The 27,607-nt window shown below is 47.2% G+C and overlaps 1 protein-coding gene across 1 annotated transcript in view; it reads left to right on the top strand.

Moving 5' to 3' along the window:
- The window catches only part of hydin (HYDIN axonemal central pair apparatus protein), a 1,725,340-nt gene that overhangs the window by 1,432,674 nt on the left and 265,059 nt on the right, over positions 1-27,607 (top strand). The window contains 1 exon segment of the mRNA XM_070897728.1: positions 23,728-23,878. Within this exon segment, the coding sequence (XP_070753829.1) occupies positions 23,728-23,878 (151 nt within the window).

Below are 27,607 nucleotides of genomic sequence, written 5' to 3'. Positions count from 1 at the left end.
CTAATGCCTCTTTCTCAATCATGCTGTAGGCCCTCTCAGCCTTCGACAAGCTCCTGGAGGCATAGGCGACAGGTTGCAACTTCCCCGCAATGTTAGCTTGTTGTAATACACACCCTACTCCGTACGACAATTCATCACATGCTAGCACAAGTCTTTTACACGGGTTATACAATACAAGCAGCTTGTTGGAGCATAAAATGTTTCTGGCTTTCTCAAAAGCAATTACTTGTTTTTTTCCCCCATACCCAGTTCTCACCTTTGCGCAATAACACATGTAAGGGCTCTAAGAGGGTGCTTAACCCCGATAGGAAGTTACCAAAATAGTTGAGGAATCCCAGGAACGACCGCAGCTCCGTGACGTTCTGTGGCCTGGGCGCATTCCTGATAGCCTCTGTCTTGGCGTCTGTGGGCCGAATGCCGTCGGCCGCGATCTTTCTCCCCAAAAACTCCACTTCTGTTGCCATGAAGACGCATTTCGACCTCTTCAGCCGCAGCCCTACGCGATCCAGTCGCTGAAGGACCTCCTCCAGGTTTTGTAGGTGCTCGGCGGTGTCCCGACCCGTGACCAATATGTCGTCCTGAAAAACCACCGTGTATGGTAACGACTTGAGTAGGCTCTCCATGTTTCTCTGGAAGATCGCTGCAGCCGACCGAGTTCCAAACGGGCATCTGTTGTCGATGAACAGTCCCTTGTGCGTGTTGATGCAGGTGAGGCCCTTACTGGAATTCTTTGAGGATATAACGAGCATGGTGGATAAATGTGTACCGATGGATGTGGTGTATTTAGATTTCCAAAAGGCATTCGATAAGGTGCCACACAAAAGGTTACTGCAGAAGATAAAGATACGCGGCGTCAGAGGAAATGTATTGGCATGGATCGAGAATTGGCTGGCGAACAGAATGCAGAGAGTCTGGATAAATGGGTCCTTTTCGGGTTGGAAATCGGTGGTTAGTGGTGTGCCACAGGGATCGGTGCTGGGACCACAACTGTTTACAATATACATAGATGACCTGGAAGAGGGGACAGAGTGTAGTGTAACAAAATTTGCAGATGGCACAAAGATTAGTGGGAAAGCGGGTTGTGTGGAGGACACAGAGAGGCTGCAAAGGGATTTAGATAGGTTAAGCGAATGGGCTAAGGTTTGGCAGATAGAATACAATGTCGGAAAATGTGAGGTCATCCACCTTGGGGAAAAAAAAACAGTAAAAGGGAATATTATTTGAATGGGGAGAAATTACAACATGCTGCAGTGCAGAGGGACCTGGGGGTCTTTGTGCATGAAACTCTTTTAGAGTCTACCTGCAAAACATAAAACATTAAACCGTGCCACCCGACCTGGGTGACTCACCAGACATTTACAAGGCCCTTTTTTTCCCTTTTTTTTGTTTTTTTTTTTGTGTTTTTTTGGGGGGGGTTTTTTGGGCACTAAAATCACAATTTTTCCCCAGTGCCCCCTATAAAAGGGAAGGGGACACTAAAAGCACCGGCAATTAAAACAAATTAAACTTTAAAACGTAAAATCAAATTAAAATTTGGTTGCCGGGCGTGATGATGCACTCCAGTCCCTCCGGTGCCCACCTCTCGCGGAAGGCCGCGTGCTCCATCTCCAAGGATACCCTGGACCGGATGTAAGAGCGGAAGAGAGGCAGGCAGTCAGGTTGAACGACCCCCTCGACCGCCCGCTGCCTGGACCGGCTGATGGTCCTTGTGCATGAATCACAAAAAGTTAGTTTACAGCTGCAGCAGGTAATCAGGAAGGCGAATGGAATGTTGGCCTTCATTGCGAGAGGGATGGAGTACAAAAGCAGGGAGGTCCTGCTGCATCTGTACAGGGTATTGGTGAGGCCGCACCTGGAGTACTGCATGCAGTTTTGGTCACCTTACTCAAGGAAGGATATACTAGCCTTGGAGGGGGTACAGAGACGATTCACTAGGCTGATTCCGAAGATGAGGGGGTTACCTTATGATGATAGATTGAGTAGACTGGGTCTTTACTCGTTGGAGTTCAGAACGATGAGGGGTGATCTTATAGAAATATTCAAAATAATGAAAGGGATAGACAAGATAGAGGCAGAGAGGTTGTTTCCACTGGTCTGGGAGACTAGAACTAGGGGGCACAGCCTCAAAATACGGGGGAGCCAATTTAAAACCGAGCTGAGAAGGAATTTCTTCTCCCAGAGGGTTGTGAATCTGTGGAATTCTCTGTCCAGGGAAGCAGTTGAGGCTAGCTCATTGAATGTATTCAAATCACAGATAGATAGATTTTTAACCAATAAGCGAATTAAGGGTTATGGGGAGCAGGCGGGTCAGTGGAGCTGAGTCCACGGCCAGATCAGCCATGATCTTGTTGAATGACGGAGCAGGCTCGAGGGGCTAGATGGCCTACTCCTGTTCCTAATTCTTATGTTCTTTGAAGACTCCTCCAGCTCCTTCGTTTGTCGGCCGAAGTCAGGTCGAGCTTGGTGAACGTCTTGCCTCCTGCCAGCGTCACAAATAGGTCGTCTGCCTTAGGTAGCGGGTATTGGTCCTGTAGCGAGAAACGATTCATCGTTATTTTATAATCGCTGCAAATCCTGAACGTGCCATCACTTTTGAGTACTGGAACAATCGGGCTGGCCCACTCGCTGAATTCGACTGGGGAGATCATGCCCTCGCGTTGCAGCCTGTCCAGCTCGATTTCCACTCTCTCCCTCATAATGTGAGATACCGCTCACGCCTTGTGGTGAATGGGTCGTGCCTCTGGGACCAAGTGGATCCGCACCTTCGCCCTGGAAAAGTTTCCAATGCCTGGCTCAAAAAGGCACGGAAATTTGTTAAGAAGCTGGGTACATGAGGCCTCAGCGACATGTGATAGCGCTCGGATGTCATCCCAGTTCCAGCGGATTTTGCCCAGCCAGCTCCTTCCAAGCAGTGTGGGGCCATCGCCCAGGACAATCCAGAGTGGCAGTTCGTGCACCGTGCCCTCGTAGATGACCTTGACCATGGCGCTGCTCAGGACAGTGATGAGCTCTTTGGTGTACATTCTCAGTTTCGTGTGGATGGGGCTCAGGGCTGGTCTGAGTGCCTTGTTGCACCACAGTCTCTCAAACATCTTTTTACTCATGATGGATTGGCTAGCGCCACTGTCCAGTTCCATGGCTACGGGTAAGCCATTCAGTTTTACATTTAGCATTATAGGTGGACATTTCGTTGAAAATGTGTGCACCCCGTGTCTTCAGCATCTGCCTCCTCTCTCTGAGGCTCGAAATTGCTTTGATCCACTATGGATCAATCTTCCTCTGTCATGTGGTGGTTAGCAGGTTTTGCAGAGCTTGCAGCTCGTCTGCAAGCTCGTTGGAGGTGTCCCATTGTTCCACAGCTCTTGCAAACGTACTCTTTGAAGCAGCATGAATAGGCTGAATGAAAGCCTCCACAATTCCAACAAGGTGTGAATTGCCTTGCATTCATCCTTTGTTGGGGACTCTGAGTCATCTGGGTCACCTGAGGTCTGCTCTCAGTTGCAGACTGAGATCTCTGCCCTGCACATTTCTGCTCGCAAACACAGTTCCAGTTAATTTATGAACATTGCTAGCACTTGTGTGCCAAGAGATTCACTTGGTGTTATCACTGGTGGATATAAACGCCTGTGCTATTGCAATATCCTTACTGAGAGTTGGTGTCTCTACAGTCCACAGTTTTCGTAGGATGGTCGCGTGGCCAATGCCCAGTACAAAAAAGTCTCTGAGCATTTGCTCCAGGTAGCCATCAAACTCACATTGTCCTGCAAGTCGCCTTAGCTCAGCGACGTAGCTCGCCACTTCCTGACCTTCAGATCGCTGGCACATGTAGAACCGATAGCTCGCCATCAGCACGCTCTCCCTCTGGTTAAGATGCTCCCGAACCAGTGTACACAGCTCCTCGTACGACTTATCTGTGGGTTTCACCGGAGCCAGAAGATTCTTCATGAGGCTGTAGGTCGGTGCCCCGCAGACCGTGAGGACGACCGCTCCCCTTTTGGCAGCGCTTCCTTCTCCGTCCAGCTCGTTGGCTACAAAGTACTGGTCTAGCCGTTTGACATAGGCTTCCCAGTCCTCACCCTCTGAGAACTTCTCCAGGATGCCCACAGTTTGCTGCATCTTTGCGTTGGTTTCGTATACTAGTCGCCAGTTATTGTGTTCCTAACACAGATGAGACTTCACACAGGGAGGTTAAAGTAATAGTGACCTGTCTTTAATAAGACACTCCAGAGTGAGGAACAGGCCTCAGGGGCCGGTTTATATACAGTGCTCCAAAGGGATGCTGGGATCCCTTGGGACTTCAGGTTTGATGCGCTCCCTGGTGGCGGAACATGGGAGTGCATGCTTTACAGATACACCACAGAGGAGAAGGCTTACAAGCAAAGCAAGCTCCCACAACACCAATGTGATAATGACCCGATAATCGGTTTTCGTGATACAAAAGCAAAATACTGTAGATGCTGGAAATCTGAAATAAAAACAGAAAATACTGGAAATACTCAGCAGGTCGGGCAGCATCTGTGGCGGGAGAAACAGAGTCCGTTCCGATGAAAGGTCATTGACCTGAGCTGCCACATTTACTGCCAGAGCTCCTGAGAGAAGGCCTGACTGCGACATCTCTGCTTCACAAAGGGGCTGCCACGCAACCAGGCCATTTCTTGGTGGGGAACCTAGCGACCACTGGCTCCTCTGAGATGGCTCTTCCCGTGGCGTGCGTTCCACCTTCGTATCCCTGGATCCTTCCAAACCAGCTAGGGAGTAGTGATCACAATATAATAGGTTTTAAGATAACGATTGAGAAAGAGATAGCAATAGTATAAACTCCAAAGTAATAGATTGGAAAAAAGCCAACTATGCTGGAATGAGAATGCAACTCAGGAAGTTTAACTGGAGAAAAATAAAGAGGAACAACATTGGGAAATATTTAAAGGAGTGATCAATAGAGTTTCGGAGAATTTTTAAAAACTCTCATAATACTCCTGTGAAGCGCCTTGGAACGTTTCACTACGTTAAAGGCACTATATAAATACAAGTTGTTGTTGTTGAAATATATTCCACTAAAAATAAGAACAAGTTAGCCAAGAATAAGACACCATGGCAAAACTGTATAAAACACTAGTCAGGCTGTAGCTGGAGTACCGCATGCAGTTCTGGTCATCACATTATAGGAAAGATGTGATTGCACTGGAGAGGGTGCAGAGGAGATTTACAAGGATGTTGCCTGGACTGGAGAATTTTAGCGATGAGGAAAGATTGGAGATGCTGGGTTTGTTTTCTTTGGAACAGAGGAGGCTGAAGGGAGACCTTATTGAGATGTATAAGATTATGAGGGGCCTGGATAGAGTGGATAGGAAGGACTGTTTCCCTTAGTAGAGCGGTCAACAATCAGGGGGCATAGATTTAAAGTAATTGGTAGAAGGTTTCGAGGGAATTTGAGGGGAAATGTCTTCACCCAGAGGGTGGTGGGGGTCTGGAACTCACTGCCTGAAAGGGTGGTAAAGGCAGAAACCCTCACCACATTTATAAGATACTTGGATGCGCACTTGAAGTGCCGTAACCTACAGGGCTACGGACCAAGAGCTGGAAAGTGGGATTAGGCTGGATAGCTCTTGGTCAGTCGGCCGGCACGGACACGATGGGCCAAAATGGCCTCCTTCCGTGCTGTAAATTTCTATGATTCTGTAAAGAGGTGAAGATAAAATTGAACCTAAAGAAAAGACATATGCAAAGTACATAAACAATATAGGAGAGAGTGACTAAAGGAAATATGATGAGCCTAGGAAAGCGGTTAAAAAGTCATTTGGAAAGACAAAGAAGAAATATAAAATGGAAATATCAAAAAACTCTTTAAATAAATAGTAAGGTATTCTATAGGTGCATAAGTAACAAAAGAAAAATGAAGCTACTGATAGGACCACTGAGGGTTGAGTAAAGGGGGTAAGCTCCCAGGAGATGATACTGAAATGTCAAGGATACTGCTTCGATACTTTGTTGACCTATTCAGTGAAAACTGGGCAAAGAATAAATGTCAGCAGTCGAAGTCAAGAGGAACATTACAGCAGTTCAGATAGAAAGTAAGGAGATACTCGATAAACTTAAGAAGGACAAGCTGTACCTATGGATACTCAAAGAAACTACGGAAGAGATAGCAGAGGCACTAGTATCCATATATAAAAGTTCAGTCGAAAAAATAATAATGCAAGAGGATTGGTGGACAGAAATTGGAATTTCTAACCAATCTTATAAGAACATAAGAAATAGGAGCAGGAGTAGGCCACATGGCCCCTCGAGCCTGCTCCGTCATTTCACACGATCATGGCCGATCCAATCATGGACTCAGCTCCACTTTCCTGCCCACTCTCCATGACCCCTTATCCCCTTATCGTTTAAGAAACTGTCTATTTCTGTCTTAAATGTAGATTCTTTTCTCTCAATCTGGTTCAGTAAAATTACTGAGTCGAATACCTCTTGTGCTTTGAACAAAGCAGTCTTTATTTTACCGGCCGGCAAGACTTATCAGACAGAGGATATACATTTTCGGTCGAGCGTACACACTCCCTACGGATAAGTGAAGTTACATCGTAAAACGACAACAGTTATACATTCTCGGCAAAAGATAACAAGATAGGGCTAGAGTGACATCCTAGTTCAACCTATCTCTTTTGGTCCCTCTTTCCCTTTGTCCACTCATAAGCCGACCTAAGTATGGTCTGATTTTAAACAAAGACCTTCTGTTAATGTTTCAGGTTAATAACATGATTTAATAAGACCTTGAGGTTTTTCTGCAAGCTGTGGGTTTTGTTTCAATATGTGTTACTGTTGTAACATTTCGCAGTCTCGAGTCCGAGATGTCATGGCTATTCCTCCATGAATTCTTTGTTAGCTTATACTGTCCCTATACAATTCCCACGTTCTCAACTTCAATGTCTCTATACATTTTAAACATTCACACCTTATCCCCTTATCGTTTAAGAAACTGTCTATTTCTGTCTTAAATTTATTCAATGTCCCAGCTTCCACAGCTCTCTGAGGCAGCGAATTCCACAGATCCACAACTCTCTGAGAGGAGAAATTTCTCCTCATCTCAGTTTTATTGAATTCTTTGAAGAAGTATCAGAGAGGTTAGACAAGGGTAATGCACTCGATGTGGTATACATAGACTTTCAGAAGATAAGGTGTCACATAGGAGACTCATGGGAAAGGTCAAGGTATGTGGAGTCAGGGGCCAGGTAGCAGTATAGATTGAGGGAATGCTTCAAAGCAGAAAGCAGAGAGTAGGTTTTAAGGGAGGTTTCCCGGACTGCAGAAAGTGGGAAGTGATGGCCCATACGGATCCGAGCTGGGGCTACATAATTGATTAGACTCAGAAATTGGACGAATTGTGTTGAACTTTGTAGATAATACCAAATTGGAGGATATAGCTAATAATGTCGAGGGCAGGACCAAATCACAGGATTGCAGAGCGGGTGGGTAAATGGTAAATGAAATTCAATATAGCTCAGTGTGAGGTGGTTCATTTTGGTCGGAGGAATAAGGAGGTCACTAATTCCTTGGAAAGTATGAAACTAAATGGGGTAAGTGCAGTGTATGTAGCACACAAATCACTGACTCCACACAGTCTGGTGTTGATATAACTGCTGTGACCTTAGGCCTTAATTGTGTAACTCCGGAATGCCTCTCAGGTGTGGTGGGTAGCCTTTTATAAGGTACTTTCAGGTCTCCCACCACAGCGCCCTCTGTGGCGCACCATTGTACTTATACATTTAATGTACCTGGACAATACATAACATCTCACTCCCGCCTCCAGTTCCAAAAGCCATTGCCGGTGACCTCGGCCTTGTTCGTCCTGGTTGATTTGTGAGTGTGAGTCCATGACCATCCACTTCCCTCTTCTCCCCCATGTGGAGGACCCGGTGCAAGCATGTGGTATTTGCAGTCCTTACGTGGGTGATAAGGTACACGAGCATAACCTCCAACAGAAAGCAGGTATACATAGACGGTACATTTGTATTGTACATATATGTGGTACAGATGTTATGTCAAAAGGTTGCAGGTAAACTGAACAGTTATTTAATCCCAGCTCCTCTGGGTGAGGTAAGGTGGTGGTACACAACCCCTTTTTGCCCGAGGTAATGGGCTGCGCTGAGACAGGGTATCGCAACTGGTGCGTTGCCTCTGTTCTCATGAAGTAGTCGCCTTAGCAGCCGCTGAACCATTGCTTGAATCCCCTGAATCGAAAATCGCATTAGCCCATTGGTAATGTTAGTCACGGATCCATATCTCTTCTACTTGAACCTCGTGGTATCAACTCTTTCCTTAATTCATATCCATTATTTTAAACTCAGTAACCATTCAGCATTAAAATATTAATTCTTATCATAAATCCGTCATCCTACATTCACATAGCTCATTTAGACTCGCTCTTGCCTTACAAAAGTCTTTTTGTGGGGACTGCCAACGGTGTAAGGCCCTTTTAAGACTCCCGGGTGCATTTCCCTTTTCAGACGCCATCTTGTGGTTCCCACGAGGCTTCCCTTGGGCGCCGCCATTTTAGGTGCACTGCTGGCCTTTGTCTGCAGAGCTCTGTTGCCACGAGACTCACCACCATCTTGAGCTCGCTGGCAAAGAAAGAACAGAAGGGACAAGGAAGAAAGGAAGGGAGAAAAACGGCCCAGAGCAACCCATCTTGGCAGAAGTGGCTCCCTGGACTCGATCAGTCGCAGTCCCTGTGAGTCCCTCCGTACTTGCTGCCGCATTCGCCGCTCTGGCTCGCGTTCTCCCGAGTCACGCCAGCTGCCGCTGCAGCCTCCGCTCCCACCGTTGTCTCCGCACTTGCCGCCTCTCCTGCGGCCACCGTAGCCGCCTCTCCTGCGGCCACCGTGGCCGCCACCATCACCGCTACCGCCGCACGACTTTTCCTCTGCGGGGTCCCACAGATCCGCCGGCCATCGATGGACCTCCCGCTCATCGCCCACAGCGCCCCGCCGGCCCGCCCCCCAGCAATCGGCCCGCACCTGCAAACTTGCTCTTCCAGGGTCTGCTCGTCTGTGGAGGCTGAGGCTGCAGGATTGCTTGAGGTCAGGAGTTCTGGGCTGCTGTCACCTGTGTGTGGATTTAGGCTGCAGCTCCAGCTCGGTCGGCGCTGCTCTTTGGGAACCCGGGGGACAGCGGTCTGTGGAGGAATGAAGTCTTCCCAGCTCCCACGGACCTTTCCCATCCATCTTCTGCCTAGTAGCGTCGGCCCATCGCCTGCAATGACCCACAAAGGTAAACCGTGCATCTCGCCAAGAACAGGTATCAGTTCCTTGGTGTAGGTACGCAGCTTTGCCGTGACCGGGACCAGCTTGGGCCATGCAGCTGGGTTGATCCACAGTTTATCGAAAGTTCTCTGACTCATCAACGACGGACCCGATCCCGTATCCACTGCCATACTCACTGGGACTCCGTCAATTTTTACTTCCATTATCACTGGGGCGAATCATCAGTACACGTATACAGTCCCAACACCTCATCTTCTTCTGCCTGCTCCTCGCTGAACAGTGGATCATCCCCCATCTCCTCAGCCACATGGTGAGTCAGATTTCTTTTACACATACGCTGAAGGTGGCCTTTCGTGTGGCAGGTATTGCATGTGTACTCCGCAAACCTGCACCGGTGAGCCCCATGGCTCCTCCGCAGCGCCCGCATGGTGCTGCTTGATTGGCCCACCTCAGCGGACTCAGAGTTCCAGGACCCCGAGGTCCGTGCTCTCTGCCCCGGGCAGAGCCACGTTCTGCAGTTTTGTCCGTGGTGGACGCTATCCTGTGGACAGTGCCTGCCGGGTTCGAGACTGTGTGGTTCATTTGCTTGGTGCGGCATGTCAAGGTCATATATGCCCGGCTGATGGTGATGGCTTTTGTCAGCATGACTGTGAGTTCCGTGGCTAGCAGCTTGTGAAGGAGGCCTTAATGGCCAATCCCCATGACAAAAACATCCCACAACGTCTCGTCAAGGTGTGCGCCAAAATCACACGGCGCCGCGAGTCTCCTGAGGTCCGCAACATATTTGGTGACATCCTGGCCCTCAGGTCTGCAGTGATGGTAGAATTTGTATCTGGCCGTGAGGATGCTCTCCTTTGGTTTCAACTGGTCACGAATGAGTGCGACCAGCTCCTCATATGACTTGTCCCTGGCGCTTGCGGGTGCCAGCAAATCCCTGAAGAGACAGTAAATCTCATCACCACAACTGGAAAGCAATATCGCCTTACGCTTCTCTCTCAGTGCGTCCGTGTGCCCCGTCAGGTCGTTTGCTGTGAAGTAGTACTCGAGCCTTTCCGTAAAGGCCTCCCAATCATTGCCCACGGTAAAATCCTTTAGCTAGCCCATTGTAGCCATGGTTGTGTGGAGTTCGTCCATGTCCTCGTTGCCAATGTGGTGTATGTAGCACACAAATCACTGACTCCACACGGTCTGGTGTTGATATAACTGCTGTGACCTTAGTCCTTTATTGTGTAACTCCAGAGTGCCTCTCAGGTGTGGTGGGCAGCCTTTTATACTCTGTCTTGCAGGTACTTTCACCGCAGCGCCCTCTGTGGCGCACCATTGTACTTATACATTTAATGTACCTGGGCAATACATAACAGTTAGGAGCAAAGCGATCTGAGAATACAGATACATAAATCGCAAAATAGCAACACAAGTTGGTAAGGACATAAAGAGTGCAAACAAAGTACTGAGGTTCATTTCAAGCGGAATAGAATACAAAAGCAGGCAGGTAATGCATATAGAACCCTGGTTAGTCCACAGTACTGTGTGCAGTTGTGGGGCCCGAAATTCAGTATTGCTGGAAAGTTGATGCTCCCCCCATTTTTGTGGCCATTAGCGCCGAAATTTTTCAGTGGCTGGGCCACCCTGTATTCTGCTCCAAAAGTAAACAAATGGGTTCCAGCGCTAATGAACCCTTCCAAAGTGGATTTTTCTGTGGTGTGGCTGTCTTAATTTGAGCGTTATCACCACTGAGAAATTCAGCATGCAGGTAACGGTTACTAATAAGCCAGCTGCCTCCTGGCCTTTTTAAAGGCCTGGATTTGCAGCAAGACCCTGAGGGGGGAAGGAGTTTGGAAGGATGGCTGGTGTAAGGGGTGCAAGGAGAGCCAACAGGTTCACAGATATGGAGCTGGAGACACTGATGGACGGTGTGGAGGACAGAAGAAGAATACTGTTTCCTGACGTGGCAGACAGGCAGTACATAATGCATGGAGGGAGGTTGCAGGGGAGGTATCAGGCACCTCCATATATGTGAGGACATACCCTGCCAGGATAGTGCTGGCCAGTCTGCACCCGGCCCTTCAAGGGTGGCGATGGGTCGACGCCTCCTAGCTCTGGGACGACGGGGATCCTCCTCCTCCTCAGGTGGTACTGCTGGTTCGACCTCCAGCGACTGTCCCCTCATGATGGCCAGGTCGTGCAGCATGCAGCAGATCATGACGATTATGGAGACCTGTTGAGGAGTGTACTACAAGGTGCCACCAGGGTGTCCAGGCACTGGAACCTCTGTTTAAGGATGCCTATGCACTGCTCGATGATGCACCTGGTGGCACATTGTATGCTTGCTGTGGCACTGTCCTGATTCGGGCCGGTGAAGACGGCGGGCACACTGGTCTGATGCAGAATGAACGAATCATGGCTGCTGCCTCCCTTGCCCGCTGCCTCTCTGCACGGTGCTGATGGCGACTCCTTCTCCTGCGTGCCGCCCTGCTTCTGACCAGGTGTACCAGGTGTTGCCCTCCCAACACTCCTCCCATCCTCAGGGTGAACCCTGCCAAGCCTCTGCAGCCCACAGGCCTCCACTAAAGAGTCAGACCTGCAAGTTGTACAACAGTACAGGGGTAAGTGCAAACCTCTGAGCAGCACTCAGCAGGTTGAATGGAGCCAAAACATTTAATAGAAGTATTAAAAGATAAATACAGTGGATGCTGTAATCTTAAATAAAAACACTAAAATTAATTAAAGTATTTCCCTACTAAAGGGCCCTGATCGCGGCAACACTCCAGCGGTGTCCCGTTCGGGCACCGACTCGGAATTCCTCGCAGGGGCACCGCGGGGAAAAGACTTACCTTTTTGCAGCTGGAAATCCCTGTCCTTGCCACTTTCCAGCGGCCCACACGCTGCTGAGCTCACCGCTGAAATGTGTCTTTTACAGCGGCTTCACCGCGCCGTTTCCGGTGGACGTGCGCACCGCTCAAATCCCCCCGAGCTGAATATTCCCTTTGGGGATGGTGAATTTCGGCCCCCTGGTCTCCATAGTACCAAAAGAATATTAAAGCACTGGGGAAAGTACAGAAAAGATTTACAAAGATGTTATCAGAATTGAAAGAATGCATCTGTCAGGAAGATTGAGCAGATTGTGGCTCTTTTCTCTGGAAAAGAGAAAACTAAGGGGATATCGATCGAGGTCTTCAGAATTATTGAAACATAGAAAATAGGTGCAGGAACAGGTCATTCGGCCCTTCGAGCCTGCACCGCCATTCAATAAGATCATAGCTGATCATTCAACCTCAGTACCCCACCCCAGACTTCCCGCCATACCCCTTGATCCCTTTAGCCGTAAGGGCCACATCTAACTCCCTTTTGAATATGTCCAATGAACTGGACTCAACAACTTTCTGTGGCAGAGAATTCCACAGGTTCACAATTCTCTGGGTGAAAAAGTTTCTCCTCATCTTGGTCCTATATGGTTTATCCCTTATCCTTAGACTGTGTCCCCTGGTTCTGGACTTCCCCCAACATCGGGAATATTCTTCCTGCATCGAACCTGTCCAGTCCCGTCAGAATTTTATATGTTTCTATGAGATCCCCTCTCATCCTTCTAAACTCCAGTGAGTATAAGCCTAGCCGATCCAATCTTTCCTCATATGTCAGTTCTGCTATCCCGGGAATCAGTCTGGTGAACCTTCGCTGCACTCGCTCAATAGCAAGCACGTCCTTCCTCAGATTAGGAGACCAAAACTGCACACAATACTCAAGGTGTGGTCTCACAAGCCCTGTACAACTGCAGTAAGACCTTCCTGCTCCTATACTCAAATCCCCTCGCTATGAAGGCCAACATGCCATTGCTTTCTTTATTGCCTGCTGTACCTACATGACTATCTTCAATGACTGATGCACCATGACACCCAGGTCCCGTTGCACCTCCCCTTTTACTAATCTGTCACCATTCGGATAATATTCTGCCTTCCTGTTTTTGCCACCAAAGTAGATAACCTCACATTTATCCACATTATCCTGCATCTGCCATGCATTTGCCCATTCACCTAACCTGTCTAAGTCCCCTGCAGCCTCTTAGCATCCTCCTCACAGCTCGCACTGCCACCCAGCTTAGTGTCATCTGCAAACTTGGAGATATTACATTCAATTCCTTCGTCTAAATCATTAATGTGTATTGTAAATAGCTGGTGCCCCAGCACTGAACCCTGTGGCACCCCACTGGTCACTGCCTGCCATTCTGAAAAGGACCCGTTTATTTCCACTCTTTGCTTCCTGTATGCCAACCATTTCTCTATCCACGTCAATACATTACCCCCAATACGATGTGCCTTAATTTTACACACTAATCTCTTGTGTGGAACCTTTTGAAAGTTCAAATACACCAAATCTACTGGTTCTCCCTTATCCACTCTACTAATTACATCCTCAAAAAACTCGAAGATTTGTCAAGCACGATTTCCCTTTCATAAATCCATGCTGACTTGGACTGATCCTGTCACTGCTTTCCAAATGCACTGCTATTACATCTTTAATAATTGATTCCAACAAGTTCCCCACCACCGATGTCAGGCTACCGGTCTATAATCCCTTGTTTTCTTTCTCCCTCCTTTTTTAAAAAGTGGGGTTACATTAGCTACCCTCCAATCCATAGGAACTGATCCAGAGTCCATGGAATGTTGGAAAATGACCACCAATGCATCTACTATTTCTAGGGCCACTTCCTTAAGTACTCTGGGATGCAGACTATCCGGCCCTGGGGATTTATCGGCCTCAGTCCCTTCAATTTCCCTAACACCATTTCCTGACTAATAAGGATTTCCCTCAGTTCCCCCTTCTCGCTAGACCCTCGGTCCCCTAGTATTTTCGGGAGGTTATTCGTGTCTTCCTCAGTGAAGACAGAACCAAAGTATTTGTTCAATTGGTCTGCCATTTCCTTGTTACCCATTATGAATTCACCTGACTCTGACTGCAAGGGACCTACATTAGTCTTCACTAATCTTTTTCTCTACACATATCTATAGAAGCTTTTGCAGTCAGTTTTTATGTTCCTGCAAGCTTACTCTCATATTCTATTTTCCTCCTCCTAATTCAACCCTCCTCTGCTGAATTCTAAATTTCTCCCAGTCCTCAGGTTTGCTGCTTTTTCTGGCCAATTTATATGCCTCTTTCTTGGATTTAACACTTTCCCTAATTTCCCTTGTTAGCCACGGTTGAGCCACCTTCCCTTTTTTATTCTTACGCCACACAGGTATGTCCAATTGTTGTAGTTCATCCATGTGATCTTTAAATGTCTCCCACTGCGTATCCACCGTCAACCCTTTAAGTATCATTTGCCAGTCTATCCTAGCCAATTCACCTCTCACACCGTCGAAGTTTCCTTTCTTTAAGTTCAGGACCCTAGTCTCTGAATTAACTGTGTCACTCTCAATCTTAATGAAGAATTCTACCATATTATCGTCACTCTTCTCCAAGGGGCCTCGCATGACCAGATTGCTAATTAATCCTCTCTCGTTACATAAGAACCAGTCTAGGATGGCCTGCTCTCTAGTTGGTTCCTTGACATATTGGTCGAGAAAACCATCCCTTATATACTCCAGGAACTCCTCCTCCACAGTATTGCTACCAGTTTGGTTAGCCCAATCAATATGTAGATTAAAGTCACCCATGATAACTGCTGTACCCTTATTGCACCCGTTCCTAATTTCTTGTTTGATGCCACCTCCAACCTCCCTAGTATTGTTTGGTGATCTGTACACAACTCCCAATAACGTTTTCTGCTCTTTGGTGTTTCGCAGCTCTATCCATGTAGATTCCACATCATCCACCTAATGTCTTCCTTACTATTGCGTTAATCTCCTATTTAACCTGAAACGCTACCCCATCACCTTTTCCTTCCTATCTATCCTTCCTAGATGTTGAGTTGCCAGCATTGGTTACCCCGGAGCCATGTCTCCGTAATTCCAATTACATAATATCCTTTAACAGCTATCTGCACAGTTAATTCATCTACCTTATTACGAATACACCTCGCAGTCAGACTCAGAGCCCTCAGGCTTGTTTTTTTAACACTCTTTGTCCTTTTAGAATTATGTCGTAATGTGGCCCTTTTTGATTTTTGCCCTTGATTTCTCTGCTCTCACTCTTGTTTTTCTCCTTCCTACCTTTTGCTTCTGCTCCCTTTTTACTTCTCTCTGTTTTACTTCCCTCTGCCTCCCTGCATTGATTCCCATCCCCCTGCCATTTAGTTTAAATCCTCCCCAACAGCGCTAGCAAACACTCCGCCTAGGACATCAGTTCCAGTCCTGCCCGGGAATTTGAATCCCTCCCCTTTGCACGTATTCATCATGCCACGTATTCATCTGAGCTATTCTGTGATTCCTGCTCTGACTAGCACGTGGCACTGGTAACAATCCTGAGATTACTACCTTTGAGGTCCTACTTTTTAATTTAACTCCTAGCTCTCTGAATTCAACTTGTAGGACCTCATCCCATTTTTCACCAACATCGTTTGTACCTATATGTACCACGACAGCTGGCTGTTCACCCTCCAGAATGCGCTGCAGCCGCTCCGAGACATCCTTGACCCTTGCACCAGGGAGGCAACATACCATCCTGGAGTCTCGGTTGCGGCCGCAGAAACACCTATCTATTCCCCTTACAATAGAATCCTCTATCATTATAGCTTTCCAACTCTTTTTCCTGCCCTCCTGTGCAGCAGAGCCACCCCTGGTGCCATGGACTTGGCTGCTGCTGCCTTCCTGATGAGCCATCTCCCCCAACAGTATCTAAAGTGGTATATCTGTTTTGGAGATGACCGCAGGGGACCCCTGCACTACCTTACTTCCCCTGCTCTCCCTGATGGTCACCCATTCCCTATCTGCCTGTGGCAGACAGAAAGCAAAGAGTAGGAGTAAATAGGTACTTTTCAGAATGGCAGGCAGTGACTAGTGGGGTACCGCAAGGTTCTGTGCTGGGGCCCCAGCTGTTTACATTGTATATTAATGATTTAGACAATGGGATTAAATGTAGTATCTCCAAATTTGCGGATGACACTAAGTTGGGTGGCAGTGTGATCTGCGAGAAGGATGCTGTGAGGCTGCAGAGTGACTTGGATAGGTTAGGTGAGTGGGCAAATGCATGGCAGATGAAGTATAATGTCAATAAATGTGAGGTTATCCACTTTGGTGGTAAAAACAGAGAGACAGACTATTATCTGAATGGTGACAGATTAGGAAAAGGGGAGGTGCAACGAGACCTGGGTATCATGGTACATCAGTCATTGAAGGTTGGCATGCAGGTACAGCAGGCGGTTAAGAAAGCAAATGGCGTGTTGGCCTTCATAGCGAGGGGATTTGAGTACAGGGGCAGGGAGATGTTACTACAGTTGTACAGGGCCTTGGTGAGGCCACACCTGGAGTATTGTGTACAGTTTTGGTCTCCTAACTTGAGGAAGGACATTCTTGCTATTGAGGAAGTGCAGCGAAGGTTCACCAGACTGATTCCCGGGATGGCAAGACTGACATATCAAGAAAGACTGGATCAACTGGGCTTGTATTCACTGGAGTTCAGAAGAATGAGAGGGGATCTCATAGAAACGTTTAAAATTCTGACGGGTTTAGACAGGTTAGATGCAGGAAGAATGTTCCCAATGTTGGGGAAGTCCAGAACCAGGGGTCACAGTCTAAGGATAAGGGGTAAGCCTTATCCTTACCCCAAGATGAGGAGAAAGTTCTTCACCCAGAGTTGCAGGCACAAATCAAATGAGTTGACGGCTCAAATCAAATGAGTTGACGGCACAAATCATTACAAATGGGTATGATTTGGTGGATATTACAGAAACGTGGTTGCAGGGTGGCCAAGACTGGGAATTAAACATACAGGGTATCTGACGATTCGGAAAGATAGACAAGAAGGGAAAGGAGGTGGGGTAGCTCTGTTAATAAAGGATGATATCAGGGCAGTTGTGAGAGACGATATTGGCTCTAATGAACAAAATGTTGAATCATTGTGGGTGGAGATTAGAGATAGTAAGGGGAAAAAGTCACTGGTGGGCGTAGTTTATAGGCCCCCAAATAATAACTTCATGGTGGGACGGGCAATAATCAAGGGAATAATAGAGGCATGTGAAAAAAGAACGGCAGTAGTCATGGGGATTTTAACCTACATATCGATTGGTCAAATCAAATCGCACGGGGTCGCCTTGAGGAGGAATTCATAGAATGCATACGGGATTGTTTCTTACAACAGTATGTCACAGAACCTACAAGGGAGCAAGCTATCTTAGATCTGGTCCTGTGTAATGAGACAGGAATAATAAACGATCTCCTAGTAAAAGATCCTCTTGGAATGAGTGATCACAGTATGGTTGAATTTGTAATACAGATTGAGGGTGAGGAAGGAGTGTCTCAAACGAGCGTACTATACTTAAACAAAGGGGACTACAGTGGGATGAGGGCAGAGTTGGCTAAAGTAGACTGGAAACACAGACTAAACGGTGGCACAATTGAGGAACAGTGGAGGACTTTTAAGGAGCTCTTACATAGTGCTCAACAAAAATATATTCCAATGAAAAAGAAGGGCGGTAAGAGAAGGGATAACCAGTCGTGGATAATCAAGGAAATAAAGGAGAGTATCAAATTAAAAACCAATGCGTATAAGGTGGTCAAGGTTAGTTGGAAAATAGAAGATTGGGAAAATTTTAAACGTCAGCAAAGAATGACTAAAAAAGCAATAAAGAAAGGAAAGATATATTACGAAGGTAAACTTACGCAAAACATAAAAACGGATAGTAAAATCTTTTACAGATATATAAAACGGAAAAGAGTGACTAAAGTAAATGTTGGTCCCTGAGAAGATGAGAAGGGGGATTTAATAATGGGAAATGTGGAAATGGTTGAGACCTTAAACAATTATTTTGCTTCGGTCTTCACAGTGGAAGACACAGAAATCATGCCAGAAATTGCTGGTCACAGGAATGTGGGAAGGGAGGTCCTGGAGACAATCATTATCTCTAGGGGGGTAGTGCTGGACAGGCTAATGGGACTCGGGGTAGACAAGTCCCCTGGTCCTGATGTAATGCATCCCAGGGTATTAAAAGAGATGGTGGAAGTTATAGCAGATGCATTCGTTATAATTTACCAAAATTCTCTGGACTTTGGGGAGGTACCATCGGATTGGAAAGCAGCTAATGTAATGCATCTGTTTAAAAAAGCAGGTAACTATAGGCCAGTTAGTTTAACATCTGTAGTGGGGAAAATGCTTGAAGCTATCATTAAGGAAGAAATAGCGGGACATTTAGTTAGGAATAGTGCAATCAAGCAGACACAGCATGGATTCATGAAGGGGAAATCATGTTTAACTTATTTACTGGAATTCTTTGAGGATATAACGAGCATGGTGGATGGAGGTGTACCGATGGATGTGGTGTATTTAGATTTTCAAAAGGCATTCGATAAGGTGCCACACAAAAGGTTACTGCAGGAGATAAAGGTACGCGGGGTCAGTGGAAATGTATTAGCATGGATAGAGAATTTGCTGGCTAACAGAAAACAGAGAGTCGGAATAAATGGGTCCTTTTCGGGTTGGAAATCGGCGGTTAGTGGTGTGCCACAGGGATCGGTGCTGGGACCACAATTGTTTACAATATACATAGATGACCTGGAAGAGGGGACAGAGTGTACTGTAACAAAATTTGCAGATGACACAAAGATTAGTGGGAAAGCGGGTTGTGTAGAGGACACAGAGAGACTGCAAAGAGATTTAGATAGGCTAAGCAAATGGGCTAAGGTTTGGCAGATGGAATACAATGTCGAAAAGTGTGAGGTCATCCACCTTGGGGAAAAAAAACAGAAAAAGTGAATATTATTTGAATGGGGAGAAATTACAACATACTGCAGTGCAGAGGGACCTGGGGGTCCTTGTGCATGAATCCCAAAAAGTTAGTTTGCAGATGCAGCAGGTAATCAGGAAGGCGAATGGAATGTTGGCCTTCATTGCGAGAGGGATGGAGTACAAAAGCAGGGAGGTCCTTCTGCAACTGTATAGGGTATTGGTAAGGCCGCACCTGGAGTACTGTGTGCAGTTTTGGTCACCTTACTGAAGGAAGGATATATAGCTTTGGAGGTGATACAGAGACTATTCACTCGGCTGATTCCGGAGATGAGGGGGTTACCTTATGATGATAGATTGAGTAGACTAGGTCTTTACTCGTTGGAGTTCAGAAGGATGAGGGGTGATCTTATAGAAACATTTAAAATAATGAAAGGGATAGACAAGGTAGAGGCAGAGAGGTTGTTTCCACTAGTCGGGGAGACTAGAACTAGGGGGCACAGCCTCAAAATATGGGGGAGCCAATCTAAAACCGAGTTGAGAAGGAATTTCTTCTCCCAGAGGGTTGTGAATCTGTGGAATTCTCTGCCCAAGGAAGCAGTTGAGGCTAGCTCATTGAATGTATTCAAGTCACAGATAGATAGATTTTTAACCAATAAGGGAATTAAGGGTTACGGGGAGCGGGCGGGTAAGTGGAGCTGAGTCCACGGCCAGATCAACCATGATCTTGTTGAATGGCGGAGCAGGCTCGAGGGACTAGATGGCCTACTTCTGTTCCTAATTCTTATGTTCTTATGTTCTTATGTTCAGAGAGTGGTGAACCTGTGGAATTCTCTACCACAGAAAGTTGTTGAGGCCAATTCACTAAATATATTCAAAAAGGAGTTAGATGTAGTCCTTACTACTAGGGGGATCAAGGGGTATGGCGAGAAAGCAGGAATGGGGTACTGAAGTTGCATGTTCAGCCATGAACTGATTGAATGGCGGTGCAGGCTCGAAAGGCCGAATGGCCTACTCCTGCACCTATTTTCTATGTTTCTATGTAACCTTTACCTGCACTGTGACCAACTCACTAAACTTGCTATTCACGACATCCTCAGCATTGCGGATGCTCTAGAGTGAATCCAACCACAGCTCCAGTGCCGCAATGCGGTCTGTCAAGAGCTGCAGCTGGATACACTTCCCGCACACAGAGTACTCAGGGACTTAACCCTTTGATTAACTTAATTTGTAACAATGCCAAAGGTTTCTTTCTGCTAAGAAAAATAAAAGATCAAATACTCACCAACCAGCCAATCACTTACCCGCTTGGCTGTGACATCCCACTTAGATTTTTTCTTACTTCTTTGTTTACCTCCTGCCCCTGCCCCTGCACCAGTTAGCCTCCTCCAACTCTCTGCACCAGCTAGCCTCCTTTGACTGCCCGAACTCCCACTCCTGTGGCCGCCTCCTCCGACTCTTGGGCGTTTATAGGCCGCTCGACTGCCCAAACTCCCGCTCCTGTGGCCGCCTCCTCTGACTCTCGAGCCTTTATAGGCTGCTCGGCTGCCCAAACTCCCGCTCCTGTGGCCGACTCTCGGGCCTTTATAGGCTGCTCGGCTGCCCAAACTCCCGCTCCTGTGGCTGCCTCCTCTGACTCTCGGGACTTTATAGGCCGCTCAGCTGCCCAAACTCCCGCTCCTGTCTTGGGATTCGATAGGATGGATGTGGATAAATTATTTCTACTTGTGGTTAAGTCCAGAACAAGGGGGCATATATAGAAGATCAAAAAAAGCATTTAGGAGCATTTAGAAACAGGAATTTGTAGATGATTAGTTCGCCTTCTACCATCTTGGTCGTTGGATGATGCAAAGGTAATGCAGTTGTTGACTCATCATGGCAATCAATCTCTCTCAATTAGTTTACAACAGACCCAGAAATGTCACCAGGAAAAATTCCAGTGATAGAGAGCTTTAGGAACTTTCGGCCCAAAGCTACCTTTTCCCTCCCAAGTATGCAACAATTACCACACGTCCTGTCTCAAATTATTCAAATATCCCAAAATTTACACGGAGTGGTACGAATGTGGAACTCGCTGTCCCATGGAGTGGTTGCAGCAGATATCATTGGGGAGGCACGGTGCATACATAAGGCAAAAGGGAATAGAAGGTTGTGCTGATAGCGTGACGCGAAGTAACCAGAATGGGAGGAGACTCGTGTGGAGCATAAACATGAGTTTATATCTAACTGGCATAGACCAATCCAATAGCTTGACCGGCCTGTTTCTGTGCTGTATATTCAATGTAAGTGTAAGGCCAGTAGGGTTATTCCATTCCTGAAACCTTTATGCTTAAGAGCCAGTTGATATATTCTGGCTGACTGTCAGCTTGATGCCTTAGTTTGGCAGGCTGGGAGATCAGGTAAATGTCTATGAACTCCACTGACAGACAGCTCTGATGCCAGCAGCTGATTGATTTAGGTTTATATTTGGCAGCCTACACACAGGTCACTGGTCCTGAAACCATTGAGAGAGAGAGAGAGAGAGAGAGAGAGAGAGACAAAGTGGTTCCATGGGTAACACGACACAGACTGTACTCCCAAGACACAGCTGGAGGTTGCGAGGAGTTGTAGGTATAGGTGGAAGGAACACACTGTAGACATCATCATCGTAGGCGGTCCCTCGAGCCAGGATGACTTACTTCCACATGAGTTCACAGATGTTTCAATGAAGGACCCAATGTTCCTGTCCTGAACTCCAGTTGAGGGGATGGAAGATGCCTGTGCGTGGATTTTTTTAACGTGTGGTGACCGTTGTACATCAGCCATCACGCGGGCTTGACAGAGCTAGGCCTTTATCCAGTGGCAAGGGTTAACCAGGACATAGAAACATAGAAAATAGGTGCAGGAGGAGGCCATTCGACCCTTCGAGCCTGCACCACCATTCAATAAGATCATGGCTCATCATTCACCTCAGTATCCCTTTCCTGCTTTCTCTCCATAACCCTTGATCCCTTTAGCCGTAAGGGCCATTTCCAACTCCCTCTTGAATATATCCAATGAACTGGCATCACCAACTCTCTGCGGTAGGGAATTCCACAGGTTAACAACTCTCTGAGTGAAGAAGTTTCTCCTCATCTCGGTCCTAAATGGCTTACCCCTTATCCTTAGACTGTGACACCTGGTTCTGGACTTCCCCAACATCGGAAATATTCTTCCTGTATCTAACTGTCTAACTAATTTTATATGTTTCTATGAGACCCACTCTCATTCTTCTAAACTCCAGTGAATACAGGCCCAGTCAATCCAGTCTCTCCTCCTCTGTCAGTCCAGCCATCCCGGGAATCAGTCTGGTGAACCTTCGCTGCACTCCCTCAATAGCAAGAACGTCCTTCCTCAGATTAGGAGACCAAAACTGAACACAATATTCCAGGTGAGGCCTCACCAGGGCCCTGTACAACTGCAGCAAGACCTCCCTGCTCCTATACTCAACTGGAGACTGGACGACTGGAGACCTGTTCTGCTGCACGGACCTAGTGCGCATACATATCGCAGTGTGGGCTGGCCCGTGCTGCCGCTGGGCCCTCGCTTCTTCTGAGCCCCGTACCCTCATTCACCGCACCTTCACCTACGATGTTCTAGGGCCCAGCGCTCCAGCTCTATTTATAACCCCAACCTGTGCGGCAAGATCGTGGCCGCCTCGACCTGTGTGAGAACTGTAGACAGTGAAGCTGTTGATTAACAATCAACTCGTAGAAATTAAAATTGAAATGGTGCAATCCTGCAGTTGGAATGTTCCTCAGTGTCTGCAAGTTGGAGTATCACCTGTGGTCAAAGGGATGGTGGCTCAGAGACTTGGCACCCTAACATGGCCCGCACTTCTCCTGATCACAGCACGATCGCAGGGTGAATCTATTCTACAAAACCTTAAAACTACAGCAAATAAAGGATTAAAATCTGATTGTAACTCCTTACAACAATTTGATTTTTGCAAGTGGTACTAACAGTAATAACAAAACTCTTATCTTCGACCGGGGTTAGACTTGATAGAGTTGATCCCAGGTGCGGTAGTTTAACTTGCAGCTCCATCTATGCCTTTATGTGGATATGTACTACGCAGCATGAATCACCGAGACCACGAAGCCCTAGGTCTGGTCCCTGACCTGTGCTGAGTTAGATGGTCGCAGCTGGGAAAAGTGCTACAATTGTGCAGGACCCTATGCTTAGAGGGTCAGGGTTCCTGATCGTCTGTTGGGAAGCACACATGTGTGGCAGTGCAATGGGTCACTCTGTGGTCAGATATCTGACCGGCACTCACTGTCTAGGCTGACACATGGGAGGGGTACGAGAGAGCAATTGGCACCTTGGAACCCTGCAACTATTTTGTTGTATCTGTAAAAACAATAAAACGTTAAATCAAGTGCCCCCTGATTAAAAGGGGAGGGGCACTAAAACCAACAAACTTAAACAAATTAAACTTTAGACATTGCGTGGTTCAATTTAAAATTTGGTTGCCGGGGTGATGATGCACTCCAGTCCCTCCAGCGCCCATGGAACCCTACAAGTTGGGAACGGAGGAGGGAAGAAATTGGGAAAAGAAATTGCATGCCGGGGGTGATATTGCAGGTGGCGGTAAATGAGCTGCGCTATTGTGTACTAACTGTTGTACTGTGCCCAACAGATTCCAAGCTATCATCGACCTGATCAAGCCCGAGCGGCTGGACAGCACCACCACACTGAAAGGACTCGACTACATTGACGTTCCCGGAGCCTCCATGCGGGACTACAGGCTCACCTTCTTCACTTACAAAGAGGCAGCCATCTCGGCAAAGGTGAGCGTCTCTGCTGCTCTGCACTACGGTTCATTGGTAGTCAGCGGATAAGCACCGCAAAGAGTAGAGAAGCTGGGGTTGTTCGCCTTAGAGCACAGGAGGTCAAGGGGAGATTTAACAGAGGTGTTTAAAATCATGAATGATTTTGATAGAGTAAATAAGGATAGAGTTTCCACTGGCAGGTGGGTCGGGAACCAGAGGATTTAGGATCATTGGCAAAAGAACCAGGGGGAAGTTGAGAATTTATTTTACACAGCAAGTTGTTCTGATCTGCCTGAAAGGTGGTGTAAATACCTGAACAGAAAATATTTGCAGGGCTGTGGGGAAAGTGCAAGCTGAATGGGGCTAATTGTATCGCTCTTTCAAAGAGCTGGCACAGGCATGATGGGCCAAATGGGCTCCCTCTGTGCTGCATGACTCTACGATTCTGAGCAGTCTTGGTGGAGCAGTGGCAGTTTCCAGGATACAGGACACTGAATCCCTCATGCAGGTGAAGGGCAGTTCCAAAACACAGACCCCCACCGGTTATCATTCCACAGGTTATAACAATATAACCCCGTTGCAGTGCGATGTGGAACTGAATCCACAATTGGAGCTCCCAGCAAAGCTTGAGATACAGATTTTACATGCACGTTCGCTCAGAGGGCCAGAATGCGGCGGAATTCGTTGCCGACCTGAGACGTCTAGCGGACTGTGTAAGTTCGGGGCTATATTGGCAGACATGCTGTGGGTCTTCTCTGTAATCGGCATCAACCACGAGGTGATCCTGCGTAAACTACCGGCAGTGGAGACATTAGACTTGAACAGGGCCATCACGATCGCTCAGTCATGCATGTCAACGGATAGAAGTCTAAAGCAGATATCAGTGAAAAATCGAAACTCGGCAAGTACTGTAAATATGATTGATTCGGCGTTTGGCAGAGCGGCACATGACAGGGCCTACCCAACTGCGTACGCGAAACCTGTGGCTGCCCAAAGTGCGTCAGCGGGAATGCATCCGATTTCTCCATGTTGGCGTTGTGGGGGAAATCACCGGCACCAGCAGTGCCAATTTAAGCAATATAGTTGCAAAGGCTGTCTGAGAGTGGGGCATCTCCAGAGCAAGTGTCCGCAGATGAGCAGGCATACTGCGATACACCACGTGGAGGAGGATGGTCAGACTAGCGCGGATCCGGATACGCAATCCGAGATACCAGAGGAGGAAGTGTATGAACTATACTCGTTCCTAACTAAGAGCAAACCGATAATGATCAACGTGAAATTTAATGGGGTGCCGGTATTGACGGAACTGGACACGGGCGAGTCAATCGATAATGAGCCAGAGGGCATTCGACAAGCTGTGGGAGACTAAGGCTGTGAGGCCCAGGCTGAGTCCAGTCAATGCCAAGTTGCGCACGTACACCAAAGAACTCATAATGGTGATTGACAGTGTCACAATTAAAGTGTCATATGATGGTGCGGTTCACAAGTTACCGCTATGGATTGTCCCAGGCAATGGCCCATGCTGTTCGGCAGGAACTGGCTTGAAAAAAATCAGATGCGATTGGAACGGTATCAAGGCGTTGTCGTCAGAGAAAGATACATGTGTCCAAGTACTGAGCAAGTTCCCCTCGCTGTTCAAACCAGGCATCGGCAACTTCACGGGAGCCAAGGTGTAGATCCATGTGGTCTCGGATGCAAGACCCGTCCATCATAAAGCTCGGGCAGTTCCGTATATGATGAGGGAGAAGGTCGAAATCGAATTGGACAGACTCCAGCATGAAGGGATCATATCACCGGTTGAATTTAATGACTGGGCCAGTCCCCATTGTTCCTGTGCTGAAAAGTGATGGCACAGTCAGAATCTGTAGAGACTTCAAGGCTACGATCAACAAAGTTTTGATCAGTACCCATTACCGAAGGCTGATGTCTTGTTTGCAATGCTAGCTGGGGGGAATTCGTTCACCAAACTGGACTTGACGTCGGCCTACATGACGCAGGAGCTGGTCGAGACAGCGAAGAGACTTACATGCATTAACACGCATAAAGGACTTTATTTATCATAGGTGCCCGTTCCCAGAACCGTCATGTTCCAAGATGACATCCTAATCACAGGTCGTGACTCCGAGTAACATCTGAACAACCTGGAAGTGGTTCTACATCGTCTGGACAAAGTGGGACTCCGACTGAAACGCTCGAAGTATGTCTTCATGGCACCAGAGATCAAATTCCTTGGGAAGGAAAATTGCTGCTGATGGCATCAGGCCCACGGACGCGAAAACCAAGGCCATCAAGAATGCCGCAGAGTATGACGGAGCTGCGTTCGTTCCTGGGTCTACTCAACTACTTCGGTAACTTCCTATCTAAATTGAGCACCTTATTAGAACCACTGCACATGCTGCTAAGAAAAAGCGACAACTGGGTGTGGGGTGCATCTCAAGATAGAGCTTTGCTCTAACAAACTGCTGGTACATTATGACCCATGTAAACATTTAGTATTAGCCTGTGATGCTTCTTCATATGGAATTGGTTGCGTATGCCAACAAGCTCATGAGTCGGGTAAACTTCAACCAGTCGCGTATGCTTCAAAAAGTTTGTCTAAAGCGGAAGGAGCCTACAGCATGGTAGAGAAAGAAGCACTAGCCTGTGTGTTTGGGGTTAAAAAGATGCATCAGTACCTGTTTGGTCTTCGGTTTGAACTGGAGACAGATCACAAGCCGCTCATTTCACTGTTCTCTGAAAACAAAGGTATCAATATTAATGCTTCATCCCGCATCCAGAGGTGGGCGCTTACATTATCTGCTTATGATTATGTTATTCGCCATAGACCTGGCACCGAGAATTGTGCCGATGCTTTGAGCCATCTACCGTTGCCCACACCCGAGGTGGAAACGCTACAACCGGTGGACCTATTGTTAGTTATGGATGCTTTTAAGAGTGAAGGAACCCCTGTCACGGCTCAACAAGTTAAGACCTGGACCAGCCAGGACCCGATTTTATCGGTGGTGAAGAGCTGCATTCTCAAAGGTGATTGGTCTGCCATACCCAAGCAAATGTGCGAGGAGACCAAACCTTACATTCGTTGCAAAGACGAACTGTCTATTCAGTTGGATTGTATACTGTGGGGCAATCATGTTGTTATGCCCAAGAAAGAGAGAGAGAAATTTGTACGTGAGCGACATAGCAAACATCCTGGCATTGTAATGATGAAAGCCATTACCATGTCTCATGTATGGTGGCCGGGAATTGACTCTGAGCTGGAATCAGGTGTGCATCAGTGCAACACTTGCATGCAGCTCAACAAAGCACCAGCGGAATCGCCGCTGAGTCTGTGGTCATGGCTGTCCAACCCATGGTCCAGGATCCACATAGACTTTGCAGGCCCCTTCCTAGGGAAGATGTTTTTAGTTGTGGTGGATGCATATTCAAAGTGGATAGAGTGTATAATCATGTCATCCAGCACATCCACAGCTACCATTGAGAATCTCAGTGTCATGTTCGTGAGACATGGTCTGCCTGACATCATTGTTAGCGACAACAGATCGTGCTTCACCAGTCAGGAGTTACAAGAGTTCATGAAACTCAATGGTATCAAACATGTAAGGTCAGCACCGTTCAAACCTTCATCCAATGGGCAAGCAGAATGTGCTGTCCAAATCATAAAGCAGAGTATGAAGCAAGTAACCCAAGGGTCACTCTGCCTGCCTGTCATGCGTACTGCTTAGTTACAGGACAAGACCACACACGTTT

The sequence above is a fragment of the Pristiophorus japonicus genome, chromosome 13 (assembly GCF_044704955.1).
Source record: "Pristiophorus japonicus isolate sPriJap1 chromosome 13, sPriJap1.hap1, whole genome shotgun sequence".
Classification (NCBI taxonomy): Eukaryota; Metazoa; Chordata; class Chondrichthyes; family Pristiophoridae; genus Pristiophorus; species Pristiophorus japonicus.
Note: the sequence above shows the minus strand (reverse complement) of the source record. Positions and strands in the feature narration are given on the sequence as shown.